Below are 19,744 nucleotides of genomic sequence, written 5' to 3' on the forward strand. Positions count from 1 at the left end.
GCCTGTAGTGATGGCGGAGTGGGGCCTGTAGTGATGGCGGAGTGGGGCCTGTAGTGATGGCGGAGTGGGGCCTGTAGTGATGGCGGAGTGGGGCCTGTAGTGATGGCAGAGTGGGGCCTGTAGTGATGGCAGAGTGGGGCCCTGTAGTGATGGCAGAGTGGGGCCCTGTAGTGATGGCAGAGTGGGGCCCTGTAGTGATGGCAGAGTGGGGCCCTGTAGTGATGGCAGAGTGGGGCCCTGTAGTGATGGCAGAGTGGGGCCCTGTAGTGATGGCAGAGTGGGGCCCTGTAGTGATGGCAGAGTGGGGCCCTGTAGTGATGGCAGAGTGGGGCCCTGTAGTGATGGCAGAGTGGGGCCCTGTAGTGATGGCAGAGTGGGGCCCTGTAGTGATGGCAGAGTGGGGCCCTGTAGTGATGGCAGAGTGGGGCCCTGTAGTGATGGCAGAGTGGGGCCCTGTAGTGATGGCAGAGTGGGGCCCTGTAGTGATGGCAGAGTGGGGCCCTGTAGTGATGGCAGAGTGGGGCCCTGTAGTGATGGCAGAGTGGGGCCCTGTAGTGATGGCAGAGTGGGGCCCTGTAGTGATGGCAGAGTGGGGCCCTGTAGTGATGGCAGAGTGGGGCCCTGTAGTGATGGCAGAGTGGGGCCCTGTAGTGATGGCAGAGTGGGGCCCTGTAGTGATGGCAGAGTGGGGCCCTGTAGTGATGGCAGAGTGGGGCCCTGTAGTGATGGCAGAGTGGGGCCCTGTAGTGATGGCAGAGTGGGGCCCTGTAGTGATGGCAGAGTGGGGCCCTGTAGTGATGGCAGAGTGGGGCCCTGTAGTGATGGCAGAGTGGGGCCCTGTAGTGATGGCAGAGTGGGGCCCTGTAGTGATGGCAGAGTGGGGCCCTGTAGTGATGGCAGAGTGGGGCCCTGTAGTGATGGCAGAGTGGGGCCCTGTAGTGATGGCAGAGTGGGGCCCTGTAGTGATGGCAGAGTGGGGCCCTGTAGTGATGGCAGAGTGGGGCCCTGTAGTGATGGCAGAGTGGGGCCCTGTAGTGATGGCAGAGTGGGGCCCTGTAGTGATGGCAGAGTGGGGCCCTGTAGTGATGGCAGAGTGGGGCCCTGTAGTGATGGCAGAGTGGGGCCCTGTAGTGATGGCAGAGTGGGGCCCTGTAGTGATGGCAGAGTGGGGCCCTGTAGTGATGGCAGAGTGGGGCCCTGTAGTGATGGCAGAGTGGGGCCCTGTAGTGATGGCAGAGTGGGGCCCTGTAGTGATGGCAGAGTGGGGCCCTGTAGTGATGGCAGAGTGGGGCCCTGTAGTGATGGCAGAGTGGGGCCCTGTAGTGATGGCAGAGTGGGGCCCTGTAGTGATGGCAGAGTGGGGCCCTGTAGTGATGGCAGAGTGGGGCCCTGTAGTGATGGCAGAGTGGGGCCCTGTAGTGATGGCAGAGTGGGGCCCTGTAGTGATGGCAGAGTGGGGCCCTGTAGTGATGGCAGAGTGGGGCCCTGTAGTGATGGCAGAGTGGGGCCCTGTAGTGATGGCAGAGTGGGGCCCTGTAGTGATGGCAGAGTGGGGCCCTGTAGTGATGGCAGAGTGGGGCCCTGTAGTGATGGCAGAGTGGGGCCCTGTAGTGATGGCAGAGTGGGGCCCTGTAGTGATGGCAGAGTGGGGCCCTGTAGTGATGGCAGAGTGGGGCCCTGTAGTGATGGCAGAGTGGGGCCCTGTAGTGATGGCAGAGTGGGGCCCTGTAGTGATGGCAGAGTGGGGCCCTGTAGTGATGGCAGAGTGGGGCCCTGTAGTGATGGCAGAGTGGGGCCCTGTAGTGATGGCAGAGTGGGGCCCTGTAGTGATGGCAGAGTGGGGCCCTGTAGTGATGGCAGAGTGGGGCCCTGTAGTGATGGCAGAGTGGGGCCCTGTAGTGATGGCAGAGTGGGGCCCTGTAGTGATGGCAGAGTGGGGCCCTGTAGTGATGGCACCTGTAGCCCTGTAGTGATGGCACCTGTAGCCCTGTAGTGATGGCACCTGTAGCCCTGTAGTGATGGCACCTGTAGCCCTGTAGTGATGGCACCTGTAGCCCTGTAGTGATGGCACCTGTAGCCCTGTAGTGATGGCACCTGTAGCCCTGTAGTGATGGCAGAGTGGGGCCCTGTAGTGATGGCACCTGTAGCCCTGTAGTGATGGCAGAGTGGGGCCCTGTAGTGATGGCACCTGTAGCCCTGTAGTGATGGCACCTGTAGCCCTGTAGTGATGGCACCTGTAGCCCTGTAGTGATGGCAGAGTGGGGCCCTGTAGTGATGGCACCTGTAGCCCTGTAGTGATGGCAGAGTGGGGCCCTGTAGTGATGGCAGAGTGGGGCCCTGTAGTGATGGCAGAGTGGGGCCCTGTAGTGATGGCAGAGTGGGGCCCTGTAGTGATGGCAGAGTGGGGCCCTGTAGTGATGGCAGAGTGGGGCGTCGTCTTACATGGTGAGTATATCCCAAAACCAACATTTTAGCTGGAAAATTAGGGGGTCGTCTTATACGCCGGCAAATACGGTAATATTTTATTACATGAACAATGTGAACATGCAGTTCAGTTACAGGTCTATAAAAACAAATAAGGAAAAACATATGATGTATAATAACGGCCTACTGGAGTTACGGGTCAAATAGTCCCTACATGTTTCGTCAAAACATTGGCTTCTTCAGGGGAAATGATCGTGACCAGTACAGTATAAAAAGCTCTAAAGAAAATGAAAAATACAATACAAGGGCACCCCAAACAAGGCAGACATATGTCTGGTTCCATCCAGCTGCCCATTGGGATACATTGCAGGCCGTTTTTAGATCCAGGTAATCGCAGGTCAAAAATGAATTGCTGGAATGCCAATTTGCCAGCGTCTGGAAAGTGTTCACATTGCTTCTTTTTGACCTCAGGTGTGCTGCTGCGAAGGAGTATTTCAAAGAGAATTCTCACCACTGGAGCTGGGCTGTGCAATGGCTGCAGAAGAAGGTAGGACATTTTATATTTCTGGACTATATGTGGTGACAGAGATCTGTGCTTCTAGGAAAATCACCATTTATATAGTACAGTTTTACCCGTCTTGTTGGAGAATGAGAATGTCTGTTTCTAATGTTGTTATGAAGTGTGGTTTATAATTTTTCTTTCCCTGACAGATGTCTGAGCATTGCTGGGCTCCACAGAGTAATGTGTCCAATGAAACGTCCACAGCCAAGACCTTCCAGAGGACCATCTCTGCACAGGTAGGGTAAAGGGCATGGCTGACCCGTCACACTTTTGCAGCGTACAGACGATCGGACATTTTTTTTCCCGGCGTATGTAGGCTCAAACTTTGTCTTGCATACACACGGTCACACAAATGTTGTCGGAAATTGCGAACGTCAAGAACGCGGTGACGTGCAGCACGTACGACGCGCTTCAATTTCAAGTTCAATAGCCAGTGCGGCTCTTCAGCTCGATTCCGAGCATGCATGGAATTTTGTGCATCGGAATTGTGTTCACACGCTCGGAATTTCCGACAGCAAATGTTAGATGGAGCATACACACGGTCGGATTTTTCGACAACAACGTCAAACATTTTGTTGTCGAAAATTCCGACCGTGTGTATGCGTCATTGGTGTATCTGAGGTTTGTAGCATTGATTGATACACTGTGGGTGAATAACATAATAAATATTTTGCTCCAGGACACTTTGGCCTATGCCACCGCGCTGCTGAATGAAAAGGACCAATCTGGAAGCAGCAATGGATCTGAAAGCAGCCCAGCCAATGAGAACGGAGACAGAAGTATGCAACAGGTAAGGAGTATTGTGGGTAGAAGAAGCTTTGGCTCCTTCCTTACTTTGTGAATGGGGAAGCTGTAATTTATATTTCTTTCAAACCCATTGAGGAGGGACGCAGGAAGTCTTTTTAACCTTTTGGGATACATTGCCAGCTACTGGGAAATTTGACATTGCCAAATAAAATACCGTATTTATCGGCATATTGCGCGCGCCGGCGTATAGCACGCACCCCTAAAATGGACCCGACATTCCTGTAAAAAAACATTTTAGTACTTGGTTTTGGTGTCTTGCGCGGCGTCCATCGGCGGCCTCGTCAGGTCTGGCATCCGTCTGCGGCTTCGGGTGTCCTCTTCGTCGGGTCCGGCGTCCTTCTGCGGCGTCCTCCCTGCTCGATCCCCGCTTTCCCGCGCCGAGTTTGAATACTGCGCCGGCATATACCAAGCGCAGTACACTCGTGTATAGTCGGGCAGGCTTGGCTACTCTCGCGCTCACGTCCTGTACGTCCAGGACGTGAGCGCGAGAGGAGCCGAGCCTGCCCGACTATACACGGGTGTACTGCGCTCGGTATATGCAGACACAGTGTTCAAACTCGGCGCCTATATCGCGCACCCACGATTTTGCTCTGATTTTCAGGGCAAAAAAGTGAGCGGTATACGCTGATAAATACGGTAAGTGTTGCGCAGTCCAGGATACTACCAGCACGCCTCTCTTCAGTTCTGCTGTGTAAAAGGCCAATCTGATTTCTGCTAGCACTTTTTTTTTATTATTTTTTCTCCTCTACGTTGCTGCTGAAGCTTTGACTCTTGAATAGTAGCTACTGTCTGGTGTGGTTGTCTCTAGCCTGGCTTTTGGGGGATAGCCTGGAAGTGATCCCTGGGCACTGAATTCCGCATTGGGGTGCTTTCCAGACTCTATTCTGGTAAAAGTTCATTTTAGATTGCCTTCCAGGTCCAGAGCCACTGGCATTGCCTCATCACACTTGCCCCGTCTCTGAAGGCTCACTTGATGAGCAGTGAGTCAGTTGGGACAAGCAACAGGAGATGCCTCAATTACATAGCTTTCTGGCTGACCATATCCCTCTACTGGTTTCCTAATCGGATGGGTTAACTAAGCACTGATGTCATCCACTGGGTGGAATGTAGCATGTGCATGTGCTCTGCATTCTTTTTTGTGCCATATGGTGCTGTAGAATTCTCTCTACCCTTTCTTAAGCTTGCAAAGAGCCAAGTGAAAGTTTGATCTGTTACTGCTGCCCATCTAGAGTGACTTTAGCGACCTCCTGCCATCAGAACCTCACCTCTTGCCAGAGGGCTCCATGGACTCTGTCCCAAAGGCCGATTTTGTTGATGGTCAGGTTCTGCGGGACATGTCTAAATCGGATTCCTACAATGTTAAAAGATAGGACATCTACTTCTCACAAGGTTTTATCATCGGACATGAATGCTTGAACTGGTGTGATTCTCAAGGCTATCACCTCAAGAGTTTCTCTGTGGGACAAATTCTCTGCGTCCTGCAGCTGGGTCTGGACCAGCACTTGGCTCTCAGCGCTATCAAGGGTCTGGTTTCTGCCCTTCCTGCTCTGTTTTAGAGGCTGTTGGCCTCTTTGATTAAGACTCTTGTTCTTGGGTTCTGCCCTGTGGCTTATCGGATCTGAATCTGGTTCTCTCTACACTTCAGAAACCGCCATTTGAACCCCCTAGAGACATTTCTCTCACTACACTTACCCACAAGGTAGTTTTTCTTGTAGTCCTCACCTCCTGAGAGGCAAATGTCTGAAGTGATGGCTTTATCCTGCAGGGAACCCTTTCTGATTTTCCTAAAGTAGTTTATGCCTTTGACCTTAACAACCATATTATTCTGCTGTCCATCTGTCCAGCTCCAATTCATCCAAAGGAAATTTCACAACATTGGATGTGGCTACAGCTGTCAGAATCAATCTTTCAGGAAGACTGATTGTCTTTTTGTTTACTAATGTAGAAATTGGAAATTTGGTCCCCAAACCAAAGTTTCCAAAGGGCAGGGGCAATAGAAAAATGTATATAACCTTTTTATTAATAGAAAGTTGATGCAAAACACATAATCATATACAAATTAAAAACATGGTGACAATCCATACATATCACCAGTATAATGGTCTCCAAGGGGGGAAGATCACATTGAGATTGTGGGTCACAAAAGGCATCTCAACTAGTTGTGTGGTCTAATGCACTTTGTCAGGAGAATATCTGTAATTTGATTGACAAGTAATTAATAAACATACAGTTGACCAAATTAATGGTACTTTTTGTTTACTAGTAAGGTCGTACTAGTCTCTCGTTGCATCACTAGGTGGCTCAGACTAACCATCATCCAAGTTTATAGACTCAAGGATTGAGTTCCACCTACCTATTCCTGTCATGGCATACCCTGCTGGATCCAATTGAATCCTAGGCCCTTTGGCATCAAGCAGATGTTTTCCAGATTTGCAAGGTTGCCCCTTGTTCTTTATAATTACATATTCTCCATGTTCTACCAGGTGGACGTCCTGACCTCACATCCTCCAAGCTCTGCCAGGTGGACGTCCTGGCCTCACATTCTCCACATTATACCAGATGGACGTCCTGGCCTCACATCCTCCAAGCTCTGCCAGGTGGACATCCTGGCCTCACATTCTCCAAGCTCTACCAGGTAGATGTCTTGGCCTCACATTCTCCAAGCTCTACCAGGTGGATGTCTTGGCCTCGCATTCTCCAAGCTCTACCAGGTGGATGTCTTGGCCTTGCATTCTCCAAGCTCTACCAGTTGGATGTCTTGGCCTCGCATTCTCCAAGCTCTACCAGTTGGATATCTTGGCCTTGCATTCTCCAAGCTCTACCAGGTAGTCGTTCTGGCCTCATCTAAAGCCAACTTTGGGCGTAGGGTCCTTTCAGGCGGCTCATTTTGCTGCAGGTAGTCCCTAGTTTTTCTTTCTTGGACCTTTTAGTGTTGTGTTGCCCATTCCTCAGTTGGACGGCTTTTTACCATCCTGAAGTTTAAAGAAGTCTGTGTTCAATACACTCCAAGAAATAGATGTTACTACAAGTCCAAAAATGTTCTCGGATAACTCATTAGTGCTCGTTTTAGTGAATATTTGCCACCAGGAAAAAAAAAATTAAGTATTGAAAGCAGAACATGTGGAAGGGTAGAGTCCCTTTTAGCTTTTTTATTGCGGTCTGTGATTTCGTTTGGGATGTCCACCATCCCTGTTTGTCCCGTCACCAAGACAGAAAGTGAGGAGAAATGTCATTCCAGTGGCAAAGAGGTGGATGTACTAACGGTAGCACATTATGACGTAAACTGCCCAGGGCCCATTTTTTATTTATTTTTTGCTGTGGTTTACTACTGCTCTAATATGCATAAGGCTTATGGCCAGACATTGTACCAAGACTGCAGAGAACCCTAATAAATAGGTTCTGATGTGTTCTTCACATTGTGACTTGCTTTTCGTTCAGTTTTAAAATGTGGTTTAAGCCAGAATTCCCCTTATAATTTTGTTTTATGTCTTTCAGGGTCCCGACTCTCCGATGATGATTGGAGACCCAAAAAGTGACCTTGACGATGTCGATCCTTGACTACATTTCCCAGGTACAAAAGACGAGAGAGTCTTTGTCGCGCTGTGAAACGCCCTTCGAGAACCACAACGGAGTCTCGTCGTCGGGCTACACGAAGGCCAACCTCGCGGAACTCGCAGAGCTAATCCAAACACTGCAGCCAAGGCTCTTTTTCTGAAAAAAACAAACTGTCGCACCGAGGCGGAGGTCAACCTTACTGCTGCAAAAAAGAAAAGAATATTTTTGTCAATTTTATTGCAAAACAAGAAACCCAACAAGTGGTTGAATTTTTTTTTTTTATTTGTCAGAATTCAAGGAGTGAATGTACAATTGTGGCTTTTTCTGTAATGCTGCGGAGATTTCTTTTTGGTTTTATACGAACTCTCGAGAAGAAGAAAAAAAAAAATCTTGACTGCGTTTAGGTGCACACGGCAACTTTTTAATCTTACGATATTACCTAGGAATCTTAAAATGATGTAAAGAAAAAAATGATCATGTAAAACTTAATCTTGTACAAATTTAGTTTGAAAATTGAACTTTTAAAGACGAAGAAGAAAAAAAAAAAAAGAAAATGAAATCGAAGACACTTTGTATTTAATTTTGTCTCCCAACCGTTTGTATAGTCATTTGCTATGTTTGTGCCATCGGATCATGACGAAAATTAAACAAGACGCTGTTTTCGTACATCGTTTTTATAATACATTTTTTTGCCGAGACGTCCTGCATACGCTCTGGTGGCAGCCGCGTACCGGGTTGAGCCCCATCAATTCACCAAGCGGGAATGGTTTTCACCAAGGCACAAAGTTCTATGGAATTCACTAGTTGGTGGGCAATTGACATGCTTGATATGGTACCGATGGTAAAATATGGGTACAGGTTTAAGTGTACCTCCATTCTTTTTGGCGTGTTTGATGTTGCAAATTATGGCAGACAGAAAATCAGCTTAACAATCTTTATTAAGTGTTGTTTGAATTGTATCCAAGTAAATACAGTTAGAGCCGGTTCACACTGGGGCGGCGCGACTTCGGGGGCGACTCGGCAAGGCGTCCTGAAGACGACTTCAGAGGCGACTTGCAAAATGTCTTCTGTATAGAAGTCAATGCAAGTTGCCCCGAGTCGCCACCGAAGTCGTACAGGAACCTTTTTCTACTTGCGTCGCTCCTATTAGAACGGTTCTGTTGAATAGAATGGGAAGCGACTTGTCAGGCGGCTGAGTTGCCCCAGTGTGAACCGGCACTAAAGACTATGGATAGCGTTTGGTTTAGCCCTTTCGTAGCAGTACCGATCTTAACGCGGAGTTCCACCCAGAAATGGAAGTTCCGTGGTGCGGATTCCTCCCCCCTTCGGTGCCACATTTGGCACCTTTCAGGGGGGAGTGGATTCCTGTCAAATCCAGGTATCTGCTCCCACTTAAAGCGGGAGTTCACCCAAAAAACTATTTTTAACATTAGGTTGATGCTCATTTTGTGAAGGGGAATCGGGTGTTTTTTTTAAATCGAAGCAGTACTTACCGTTTTATAGATAGATCTTCGCCGCTTCCGGGTATGGTCTTCGGGACTGGGCGTTCCTATTTGATTGACAGGCTTCCGACGGTCGCATACATCGCATCACGAGTAGCCGAAAGAAGCCGAACGTTGGGGCGGCTCTATACGGCGCCTGCGCACCGACGTTCGGCTACTTTCGTAAAATCGTGACGCGATGTTTGCGACCGTCGGAAGCCTGTCAATCAAATAGGAACTCCCAGTCCCGCAGCCCATACCCGGAAGCGGCGGAGAAGATCGCTCTCTAAAACGGTAAGTACTGCTTCGATTTTAAAAAAAACACCCGATTCCCCTTCACAAAACGAGCCTCAATCTAATGTTAAAAATTAAGTTTTCGGGTGAACCTCCACTTTAATATTGTGGGGCAAACTACGCAATGTCTGGCCTCCGCCCCCCCCTTCTGCCTTCTGGAAGACAAACAGGTCTCAGAAGACAGAAGGGACCATTCAGAAAGCGCAGCGTGACTCACACATGCACAGTAGGTAAGCGGTGGGGCTTCACTTCCTTTTTCCCTTAGTGAGGATGCCGGCGCCTGCACCCGGAGCCAAAAGACGGGTCGGCTTTGGTGCCGACATTTCGGGCTCCCTGCACAGGTCCGCTTTAGGGCCTCAATAACAATATATTTTCTCCTGTCCATAAAAGGGTCGTTGGGTAAAAAAATAAATATGGGCCTTTAAATGTGCCACAGAGATGTAATAACCATACGTATAGTTAAAACAATTTGAATAGATGGCTTATGTACAAAGCTTGAGAATATGCAATCATTTCCTATGTGGCTTTTCGGATCGACGCGTTTCACAAGTATATAGGATCCACCCGTTTTTACATTTACTGCCATATGTTACATCTTACAACAATTATGCATAGTGCATATATCATACAGAGAACAGAAAGATGGAAATAGGAAATAGGATGGCCTTGTTCACATGGGAGTACTACAGTGAGAGTACCGTATCTCCCGGGATGCACAGGTGTTCGGGGCAGTGCATCCACACGGATGTCAAATTTGGAGCAGCAGCTGTGTCCATGCAGCTGCTGCATCACATAAAGGAGACTGCCTGCATGGGGGTTGCATGAAACATCTGTGCATCCATGTGGGGGGGTAAACACACCCATGGGGGTGTACACTGTAGCATGCCCATGTGAACAAAACTTTTGTATAAATCCATAGTAATATATTTTGAATAAGTTAAATTTTTTTGTCCCGAGTTTAAAGCAAATCTTCACCCAACCTATCCCAACCCACTTTTAATTTTTTTTATTTACCCTAGCTTACCAGAAGGTGGAATCTGAAATTGTTAGACATTCACTCACCCAGCGTTGTCCCGGTAAGATCCACTACCATTGCTCTGTTTTGCGTCGCTAGGTTTGTGACATCATCGAGAGGCCTTGCCGACTCTTCTGTGTTCAGTGGGTGGGCCTCTTGATGACATGCCATTAGGCTAGCTTACCAGGAGTTGAGCTCTGAACATTTTAGATATTCGCCCACCCAGTGGATCCAGTGTTGTCCCGCTGAGATCCTCTGCCAACTCTCGCTTCTGCACCGCCATGGTTGTTAGTCATTGATAGGCCTGCTGGCTCTTGTGTTCAGTGGGTGGGCCTCTCGATGATGCAACACCCCCCCCCCACTTTGTTAATTAAACACTAGGCCTCCTGGGATATGTGACATGTATATCCCAGGGGAGACGGCAGGCACTAGGCCAGTGGCGAACATGGGGGGGTGGGGCCAGACCCTTTTTAAAAATAAAATGTTAAGAACGGGAGGAGGGGTGAAGTGGAGGGAACTTAATTAAGAGGGTGAAGATCCCCTTTAAGAAGCAGTACTCCCTTACAGAGGGGACATCTGAGAAATTTAGAGAGTACTGCCTTTCTTAAAGGGGAACATATACAACAGGCCGTGACAACTTTCGGCTTCACGGCCGGCCACACACTGCGCATGCGCAAGTCGTGCCCCCTCCCCCGAATGGACAGGCGATCTCACGTGTCCCAGGAGATCACCTAGAGCAGGGGTATGCTATTAGCGGACCTCAAGCTGTTGCAAAACTACAAGTCCCATCATGCCTTTGCCTCTCGGTGTCATGCTTGTGGCTGTCAGAGTATTGCTATGCCTCATGGAACTTGTAGTTCTGCTACAGCTGGAGGTCCGCTAATTGCATATCCCTGGTCTAGGGTAAGTTGTGGCCTAGGGGCAGGGGAGTCGTCTAGGCGGTCCCTAGGTGGAAGTAGGAAGTGGGACAGGAAGTTCCACTCCTACCGAAGCCCCCACTCACCCCCCAAAAAAGATGACATGCCAAATGTGGCCTGTCAGGGGGCGAGGAGTGCTTAAAGCTGAGGTTCCACTTTTGGGTGGAACTCCGCTGTAAAAATCTGTAAAGCTTCAAAAGACTGAAATAAATACTGTTGTTAAAGCCGATATCACTGCCTTGTATTTGGAGATCAAACCGTCAAAAGGGGAGGAGTTACCCTTTGGGGAAAAAAAGTAATTGCAAATGGAAATAGACTGAAAAGCCCTGTCAGTGTTCCAAATATGTTACATTTTGTTTCCTCTTTGTGCATTTTTATGATTTATTTTCAGGCCTTTTTGTAACCAAAACATCTTGGGGGGCGTTCTGATGTAATTCTAATAATCTGTATGCAAAGAGCTGACCGTATATGGAGACCGCTTGCTGTCCACTGCAAACTATTTGGGGTTCAGTACTGCCGTTAAAAACGTGGCACAAATAAAATAAATTGGGATCAGCTGGATGGAAATATTCAGCGTCCCCCACGCAAATCTTTTCCCTAATTCAGATCTGTCTCGGGACTTGAAAATGCAGTTGATTGAACTATACATGCAAAATAACGTACGTGGGACGACCGCGTCCATGGTGGGACAGCCAGCTCTTCATATGTGGCTGGCTACACTGATTGGGCGGTGTCTTGCTTTGTGATTTGAGTGATTTAAGGAATAATGGAAGTAGGGTATTCACTTTGTAAAGTAGACGCTTTGAAAAAAAATCTTTAATCCGAATCAATCGGCCATTTTAAAAGTCCTATCCAAGAGCAAGTGTATATTAGTACTTTGTGCACCCGTCTGACACTAGTTTCATTGCCTTTTGTTTCCTATTTTGGAGTTGGGCTCCACCTGATCACCATTCTCCCTGGCCAGTGTATTGGCCATTGAGACACTGTCATTGGGTGTGGAGATAGTAGGTGGGGTTTAGTCCCAGAGTCAAAAAGGGGAAAAAAAAGTCAAGCCTTTACCAGTGAAACCCTTATCAGACGGGTGCGCCGCGGCTTTTCTGGCTTGCTGGGTGCGCCACGGCTTTTCTGGCTTGCTGGGTGCGCCACGGCTTTTCTGGCTTGCTGGGTGCGCCACGGCTTTTCTGGCTTGCTGGGTGCGCCGCGGCTTTCCTGACTTGGCGGGTGCGCCGCGGCTTTCCTGACTTGGCGGGTGCGCCGCGGCTTTCCTGGCTTGGCGGGTGCGCCACGGCTTTCCTGGCTTGCTGGGGGTGCCGCGGCTTTCCTGGCTTGCTGGGGGTGCCGCGGCTTGCTGGGGGTGCCGCGGCTTGCTGGGGGTGCCGCGGCTTGCTGGGGGTGCCGCGGCTTTCCTGGCTTGCTGGGGGTGCCGCGGCTTTCCTGGCTTGCTGGGTGCGCCGCGGCTTTCCTGGCTTGCTGGGGGTGCCGCGGCTTTCCTGGCTTGCTGGGGGTGCCGCGGCTTTCCTGGCTTGCTGGGGGTGCCGCGGCTTTCCTGGCTTGCTGGGGGTGCCGCGGCTTTTCTGGCTTGCGGGTTTCCTGGCTCGCTGGGTGTGCCGTGGCTTTCCTGGCTCGCTGCGTGTGCCGCGGCTTTCCTGGCTTGCGGCTTTCCTGGCTTGCTGGGTGCGCCGCGGCTTTCCTGGCTTGCTGGGTGCGCCGCGGCTTTCCTGGCTTGCGGGTTTCCTGGCTCGCTGGGTGTGCAGCGGCTTTCCTGGCTCGCTGGGTGTGCAGCGGCTTTCCTGGCTCGCTGGGGGCGCCGCGGCCTTCCTGGCTCGCTGGGGGCGCCGCGGCCTTCCTGGCTCGCTGGGGGCGCCGCGGCCTTCCTGGCTCGCTGGGGGCGCCGCGGCTTTCCTGGCTCGCTGGGGGCGCCGCGGCTTTCCTGGCTCGCTGGGGGCGCCGCGGCTTTCCTGGCTCGCTGGGGGCGCCGCGGCTTTCCTGGCTCGCTGGGGGCGCCGCGGCTTTCCTGGCTCGCTGGGGGCGCCGTGGCCTTCCTGGCTGGCGAATGCTCTTGGGCAGGACTTTTTACTTTTGAGAGTTCAACTGTTCATATTTAAGAACAGCACCTAATATTTGCCTGAGATCTGTTTAAATAATCCAATGTATCTACCAAATGTTTCCTTAAAACTGATTGTAGTTTTTTTAAAACTTTATCAAGCCTTGCCACAATTACATGGAAACAAATAAAATTGGTTTGTCCCACAGGTTTTAAGACGCTACGTCAGGGACGCTGTCATTGCTACCTGCACTATATGAATGTTTAATTTGCGCAGGGAAAAAAAAAATATGGTTTATGGTAATATATAAAGAGTATAGCTTGGAGATAACTGGAATTTAAAGGAATCCCTTTATCATGAAGTTCCGTGTACTTGTCGCTCATATGAAGGTAGCCATTTTGTATGTTGACCCCACACTCGGGCCAGCCTATTTACACAGCTCTAATGTTGTGGCATGAGACACAGAGACACCCCTGCCTTGTGGATGTCACCGAATTCTAGTGACTTAATTGGCCGCTTTTGTTTGACATCAGACTTGGTTACAAAATGGCTGCTCTTTGGCTCTTTCGGGCTCGGGTACTCATTGATAAGGGGAGGCCAAGGAATGAATTTTTTATGTTTTTGTGCCAATTGATTTTTATTCATTGTGTTGTATATTTTCTTGATTTATTGCACTGAAATTTTATTTTTATTTTTTCCCCCCCACCCCAAATAAATGCACCATATCATAAAACCAACCCTCAGGGGCTCCCCCGGGGCTTCCATGTGTTCTTCCACTCGCTAACTTTTCCTGCTATGTCACCTCACAAGGAAAAAAGGAGATGTTGCGCTAAAATATAGCGCAAAAATAGCGCAACATCTCCTTTTTTCCTTGCTTGTATTGTGTATGTATGACACTTTGTTGTTGCAGCTCTGTTAGTGATTTCGACTGTTTTTAGCGCAGTAATTCTTTCTATGTCACCTCACAAGCCCCCCCCCCCCTGTGCACTATGACTTCCTGCCCTGTTTGTCCTTTTTGTGTTGTTAGAGCTAATGTACAGAAATATGAGGGCTGAACTGCTTCCGCTTTAGGTTTTTGTATGTATGTGACACATTCATGTTTTTAGACTTTAGCTCAGTTTGCTGGGAATGGTGGGATGCACTTACTAACTTTTAACAGATGCTGTAGCTTTAGGCTGTCACTCTATTTGCTACCTAAGCAGACCACTAACTGGGAAGATGTATGCAGGGGGGAGTTCTGATTTCAGTGGCAGAAATTGTTTGAGATCCATGAATCTGCTGATCAGCATAAAAGTCAGAGGGCTCGATTCAGATAGCCCGCCGTAACTTTTGGCGGGCGTAGCGTATCTCAGATACGCAACGCAGCCGTAACTTAGTGAGGCAGGGGCTGGATTCACAAAGAACCTGCGCCCTAAGTTGCGGCGTAGCGTAAATCTGCCGGCGTAAGCGCGCCGAATTAAAATTGTGAAGAGGTGGGCGTGTTTTATGCAAATAAAACATGACCCCACGTAAATGACGTCTCTAACGAAAACGGCGCATGCGCCGTCCGTGAACGTATCCCAGTGTGCATGCTCCTAATCCCGTCGCAAATAGTCATGCTGTCGACGTGAACGTAATTTACGCAAAGCCCTATTCGCGAACGACTTACGCAAAATTCAACGCTGTCCCGACGTCCATACTTAACATTGGATACGCCTCATATAGCAGGAGTAACCTTACGCCGGAAAAAGCCTTACGCAAACTACGTAAAAAAAAAACCCCGGGCGGACGTCCGTTTCTGAATCGGCGTATCTACCTAATTAGCATATTCCTCACGTAAATCGACGGAAGCGCCACCTAGCGGCCAGTGTAAATATGCAACTAAGATACGACGGCGTAAGAGACTTGCGCCAGTCGGATCTTAGCCAAATTTCGGCGTATCTTGCTTTCTGAATACAGAAAGAAGATACGCCGGCGCAGCTTTGAATTTACGCGACGTAAATTCTTTCTGAATCTAGCCCAGAAATGGCAAGTACCTCCATTTTTATATGCTAGGGGTTTTGTGTTGACCAAAGTTATAGGAGGGGAAGGGTTTTGAAGCTCTACCCATTACTACTGTGTTTCCCCGAAAAATAAGTCCGGGTCTTACATTCATTTTGGCAACAAAAGACACCGTAGGGCTTATTTTTGGGGTAGGTCTTATCATGCCATGTGCTGTCACTCTCCCTCCCTGTCATGAATCCCCTGTGCAAAAGTGCTTGTAGAATGTTTGCATCACAATGCTCAGATGTAGTGCCACATACCTTCTTATAGTGCCTGTGACCTGCCCGGAGGTCTGCACTTCCTTAGCCTGCCAGAACTCTACACGGGGGGGGGGGCGTGCGCGCCAAGATCCTCCGCTGGCATCTCAGGGAGGGAGAGATCAGCTAAATGCAGCTCGCCGCTTCCTTAGCCTGACTGAGCGCTGCATGGATGGGTGGGCAAAATCCCCTGCTGGCATCTCAGGGAGGGGGAGATCAGCTAAATGCAGCTTTCTACTTAGCCTGGTGGAGCTCTGCATGGAGGGGGGGGGGGCAAAATCCCCTGCTGGCATCTAAGGGAGGGGGAGATCAGCTAAATGCAGCTTGCCACTTCCTTAGCCTGGCTGAGCTCTGCATGAGGGGGGAATCCCTCGCTGGCATCTCAGGGAGGGAGAGATCAGCTGAGTGCAGCTTGCCACTTCCTAAGCCTGCCGGAGCTCTGCACAGAGAGGGGGGCCGAGATCCCCCGCTGGGAGGAGAGGATCAGCTGATCGCAGAGCGGCGCTATTCCGAAGGTGCTTGGCACAATTGTATCACATAGAGAGACACACACACAGTCTACACTACTGCAACGGAGTAGTGTATACACTCACAAGCACTATACACTAGGGCTTATTTTCAGGGTAGGGCTTATATTGCAGCCGTTCCTGAAAATCGCAGTAGGTCTTATTTTTTTTTTGGGGGGGGGGCGAGAGAGCGAGACACACACGGTAAATACAGTGACCAACCATAATCATTTTACCTATCAGTTAGGTCAGTGGTCATCAACCCTGCCCTACAGGGCCAACTAACAGGCCAGGTTTTATGTATTACCATGGGGAGATGCAGTCTAGAATACTGCAATCACCGAGCAGCAAATGATATCACCTGTGATGTATTTCAGTTATCTTGCAAACCTGGCCTGTTAGTGGGCCCTGTAGGGCAGGGTTGATGACCACTGAGTTATGTTATCTTGATACAATAGCACCTGAAAGTGAGTAGCGGCAAGTCGGCGAACAAGTTGATCAACTTTGAGAAGGCACAAACTGTGATGGCTAAGACAACTGGGTCAGAACAACTCCAAAACTGCAGCTCTTGTGGGATGTTTCCGGTCTGCAGTGTTCGGGACCGACCAAAAGTGGTCCAAAGGGAGGTAAACGGGCAATGGGGTCATGGGCAGCCCAGGCTTATTGATGTACATGGGTAGCGAAGGATGGCCCATGTAAGCTGTACCCAATAGAAGAGTGGCTGGAGCTCAAATTGCTGAAAAAGTGAATGCTGGTTCTGATTTGTGTCAGAACACACCGAGCGTCGCAGTTTGTTGTGTATGGGACTTGTGTAGCGCCAGACTGGTCTGGTTGCCCCATTGGACAATGTTTCTAGCTGTCAAGGTATTACAATAGTTCAGTTGAATCCAGAAACTTTAGAAACCGTTATTGGAACAGACTCATTGCTTGGAGAATCTGGTCCTAGACACATCTCAGGCCAGAGTGTTTCTTCCACGTGAGAAGTTTGACTCTCTGGTCTCGAGATCAGACACTCCAGTCCGAAAGAGATGGACATGACACAGTGGTGTGGTGTATATAAACCATCAGGAAGGAATCTAATATCTTGCTGTGACAAAAGAGGTGAATCCTGTCCTAGGTAGAACGTCACATTCCAGCCATGTTAGATAAGCAGGCAGATGTCCTCAGCTGGCAGCACCTGGACATGGGGATGGGTTCCTAACTATAGAGGTGGTCCAAGACCTGCGTAACATGTGGGGATGCTGAGTATGGACCTCCAGATACAAGAATCCTCTAGCACAGGGGTCTCCAAACTATGGCTCCCCAGTTGTTCATGAACTACAATTCCCATCATGCCTAGTCATGTCTGAGTTTTGCAATGCCTCATGGGACATGTAGTTCTGCAACAGCTAGAGGGTTGTAGTTTGGAGATCCCTGCTCTAGCACCGTGGTTCTCAACTCCTGTCCTCAGGACCCACCAACAGGCCAGGTTTGCAAGATAACTGAAGTACATCCCAGGTGATATCATTGCTGCTCAATGATTGCAGTATTCTAGTCTGCATCTCCCCCAAGGTAATACTTAAAATCTGGCCTGTTAGCGTGCCCTGAGGACAGAAGTTGAGAACCACTGCTCTAGCAGAAGTTATATAAACTATGGAATTTTTTTATTTATTTTATACTAAACTAGTAATGGTGTTTATTAACGACTTATAACGGGACTGTGATATTGTGGCAGACATTTAGACACTAATACAGTGCTAAAAATATGCACTGTCACTGTACTAATGACACTGGCAGGGAAGGAATTAGACATCAGGGGGTAATCAAAGGGTTAACTTTGTGCCTAGTCAGTGTTTGTGTACTGTGGGGGAGGTGCTTTTACTAGGGGGAGGCATTGATCCTTGTATCTGCTTTGCAGGAACACAGGATGCCTGCCTTCCCTACTGACAGAGTGGCAATCTGCCGTGTTTACATACATGGATTGCTATTCTGGCGCTCTACCTCGAGACCATGGTACCCGCAGATCAGGTCACCAGCACCCAGACCTGGAAGTGTTGGATCACGTATTAGGTACCTGATCCGGCACAGAGTGGCTGCTCTGCCGCAGTATCGCACAAAAGTAAGTACACCCCCTCCCTCACATTATTGTAAATATTTTCTTCTTTTTGTGTGACATCACTGAAGAAATGACACTTTGCTACAATGTTGTGTAGTGAGTGTGCAGCTTGTATAACGGTGTCAATTCGCTGTCCAAGGAAGAAAAAACAGCCAACTGGTGACACTTGACAGGGTCATGGGGATGGAAGGCTGGCCCTGTGTAGTCTGTTTCAATAGAAGAGCCGCTGGAGCTGAAATGGCTGGAAAAGTTACTTATGAATCTTCTGACACCTATCTATTTAGCAATGCTAGCAGCAGAAGGATTAAAAATAGTTCATGAGAGAGTTTAGTTTTGCTTTAATGTGCATAGGATTGGCAGGTTAACCACAACACCAGACCATTATGCAGGTAAAGGACCGGGCCAATTTTTTTGCGATTCGGCATTGCGTCGCTTTAACTGACAATTGCGTGGTCGTGCGACGTGGCTCCCAAACAAAATTGGCGTCCTTTTTCCCCCACAAATAGAGCTTTCTTTTGGTGGTATTTGATCACCTCTGCGGTTTTAATTTTTTGTGCTATAAACAAAAATAGAGCGACAATTTTGAAAAAAAATTTAAGTTTTTTACTTTTTGCTATAATAAATATCCCCAAAAAGATATTAAAAAAAAAATAAAAAAATTCCTCAGTTTAGGCCGATACGTATTCTACATATATATAATTTTTATTTATTTTTTACTACTAATGGAGGCGATCAGCGACATTATGGCGGACACATCTGACACATTTTTGGGACCATTGTCATTTTCACAGCAAAAAAAAAAAAAAATGCATGGTTTACTATGAAAATGACAATTGCAGTTTGGGAGTTAACCACAAGGGGGCGCTGAAGGGGTTAAATGTGACCGCATCTGTGTTTCTAACTGTAGGGGCTGGACGCGTGACATCATTGATCGTGTTTCCCTATATCGGGAAACACACGATCAATGAAGCTGCCACTGTGAAGAACAGGGAAGCTGTGTGTGTGTGTGTGTGTGTGTATGTGTATATATACACACACACACACACACACACACCTCCCCGTTCTTCAGCTCCGGGGACCGATCGGGTGCAACGGCTGGGCACTTAGAGGCCATACAGGTATGTGCTTGTGCCCAGCTGTGCCATTCTGCCGACGTTTATCTGCAGGAAGCGGTATGGGTTCCCCTCCATGAGCATACCAGGTCCCCCCCCAAAATCCATACCAGAGTCGTAAGAAGACCGCCCCAGAGCTACCTAAAATTACTTTAACCACTTGAGAGCCGCGCTGTGGACGTCTTGTCGAGATCCGCGCTATAAAGTGCCGAGTGGATGTCTTTTTCTGTGCATTACCCACGCGCCACTGGGGGGCGCGCAGCGGGTAAACACTGTGCCGGCGCATCGCTGGGAAGCCCATGCGTGTGCCTGGCAGCCGTGATGTGCGCCGGGTACACGCGATCGGCGGTGACAGCAGGGATGTGGAGCTCTGTGTGTAAACACAGAGCTCCACGTCCTGTCAGAGGAGAGGAGACCGATCTGTGTCTCTTGTACATAGGGACACAGCATCGGTCACCTCCCCCAGTCACCCCCTCCCCCCACACAGTTAGAACACACCCAGGGAATACATTTAATTCCTTCCTCACCCCCTAGTGTTAACCCCTTCCCTGCCAGTCACATTTATACAGTAATTAGTGCATTTTTATAGCACTGATCGCTGTATAAATGTGAATGGTCCCAAATTTGTGTCCGTCGCAATATCGCAGGCCTG

The 19,744-nt window shown here is 49.1% G+C and overlaps 2 protein-coding genes across 8 annotated transcripts in view; one reads left to right on the forward strand and one right to left on the reverse strand.

Annotated features, from left to right (window-relative positions):
• Nucleotides 1-8,014, forward strand: part of USP24 (ubiquitin specific peptidase 24) — a 169,816-nt gene extending 161,802 nt beyond the window's left edge. For all 7 annotated transcript variants that reach the window (XM_040360859.1, XM_040360863.1, XM_040360860.1 and 4 more), the window contains exons 64-67: nt 2,896-2,971; nt 3,136-3,222; nt 3,666-3,776; nt 7,289-8,014. In XM_040360859.1, coding sequence (XP_040216793.1) covers nt 2,896-2,971; nt 3,136-3,222; nt 3,666-3,776; nt 7,289-7,351 — 337 coding nt within the window. In that variant the 3' untranslated portion in view covers nt 7,352-8,014. The remainder of the gene's footprint in view (nt 1-2,895; nt 2,972-3,135; nt 3,223-3,665; nt 3,777-7,288) is intronic.
• Nucleotides 8,015-12,128: 4,114 nt separating this feature from the next.
• LOC120946250 (basic salivary proline-rich protein 3-like) lies at nt 12,129-17,876 on the reverse strand. The gene is made up of 2 exons (XM_040361080.1): nt 17,866-17,876; nt 12,129-13,131 (listed from the first exon to the last, which is right to left on the reverse strand). Exons 1-2 carry the CDS (start codon nt 17,874-17,876, stop codon nt 12,129-12,131), a joined length of 1,014 nt encoding a protein of 337 aa, XP_040217014.1.
• Between the last annotated feature and the right edge of the window lie 1,868 nt (nt 17,877-19,744).

The sequence above is a fragment of the Rana temporaria genome, chromosome 7 (genome assembly GCF_905171775.1).
Source record: "Rana temporaria chromosome 7, aRanTem1.1, whole genome shotgun sequence".
Taxonomy (NCBI): domain Eukaryota; kingdom Metazoa; phylum Chordata; class Amphibia; order Anura; family Ranidae; genus Rana; species Rana temporaria.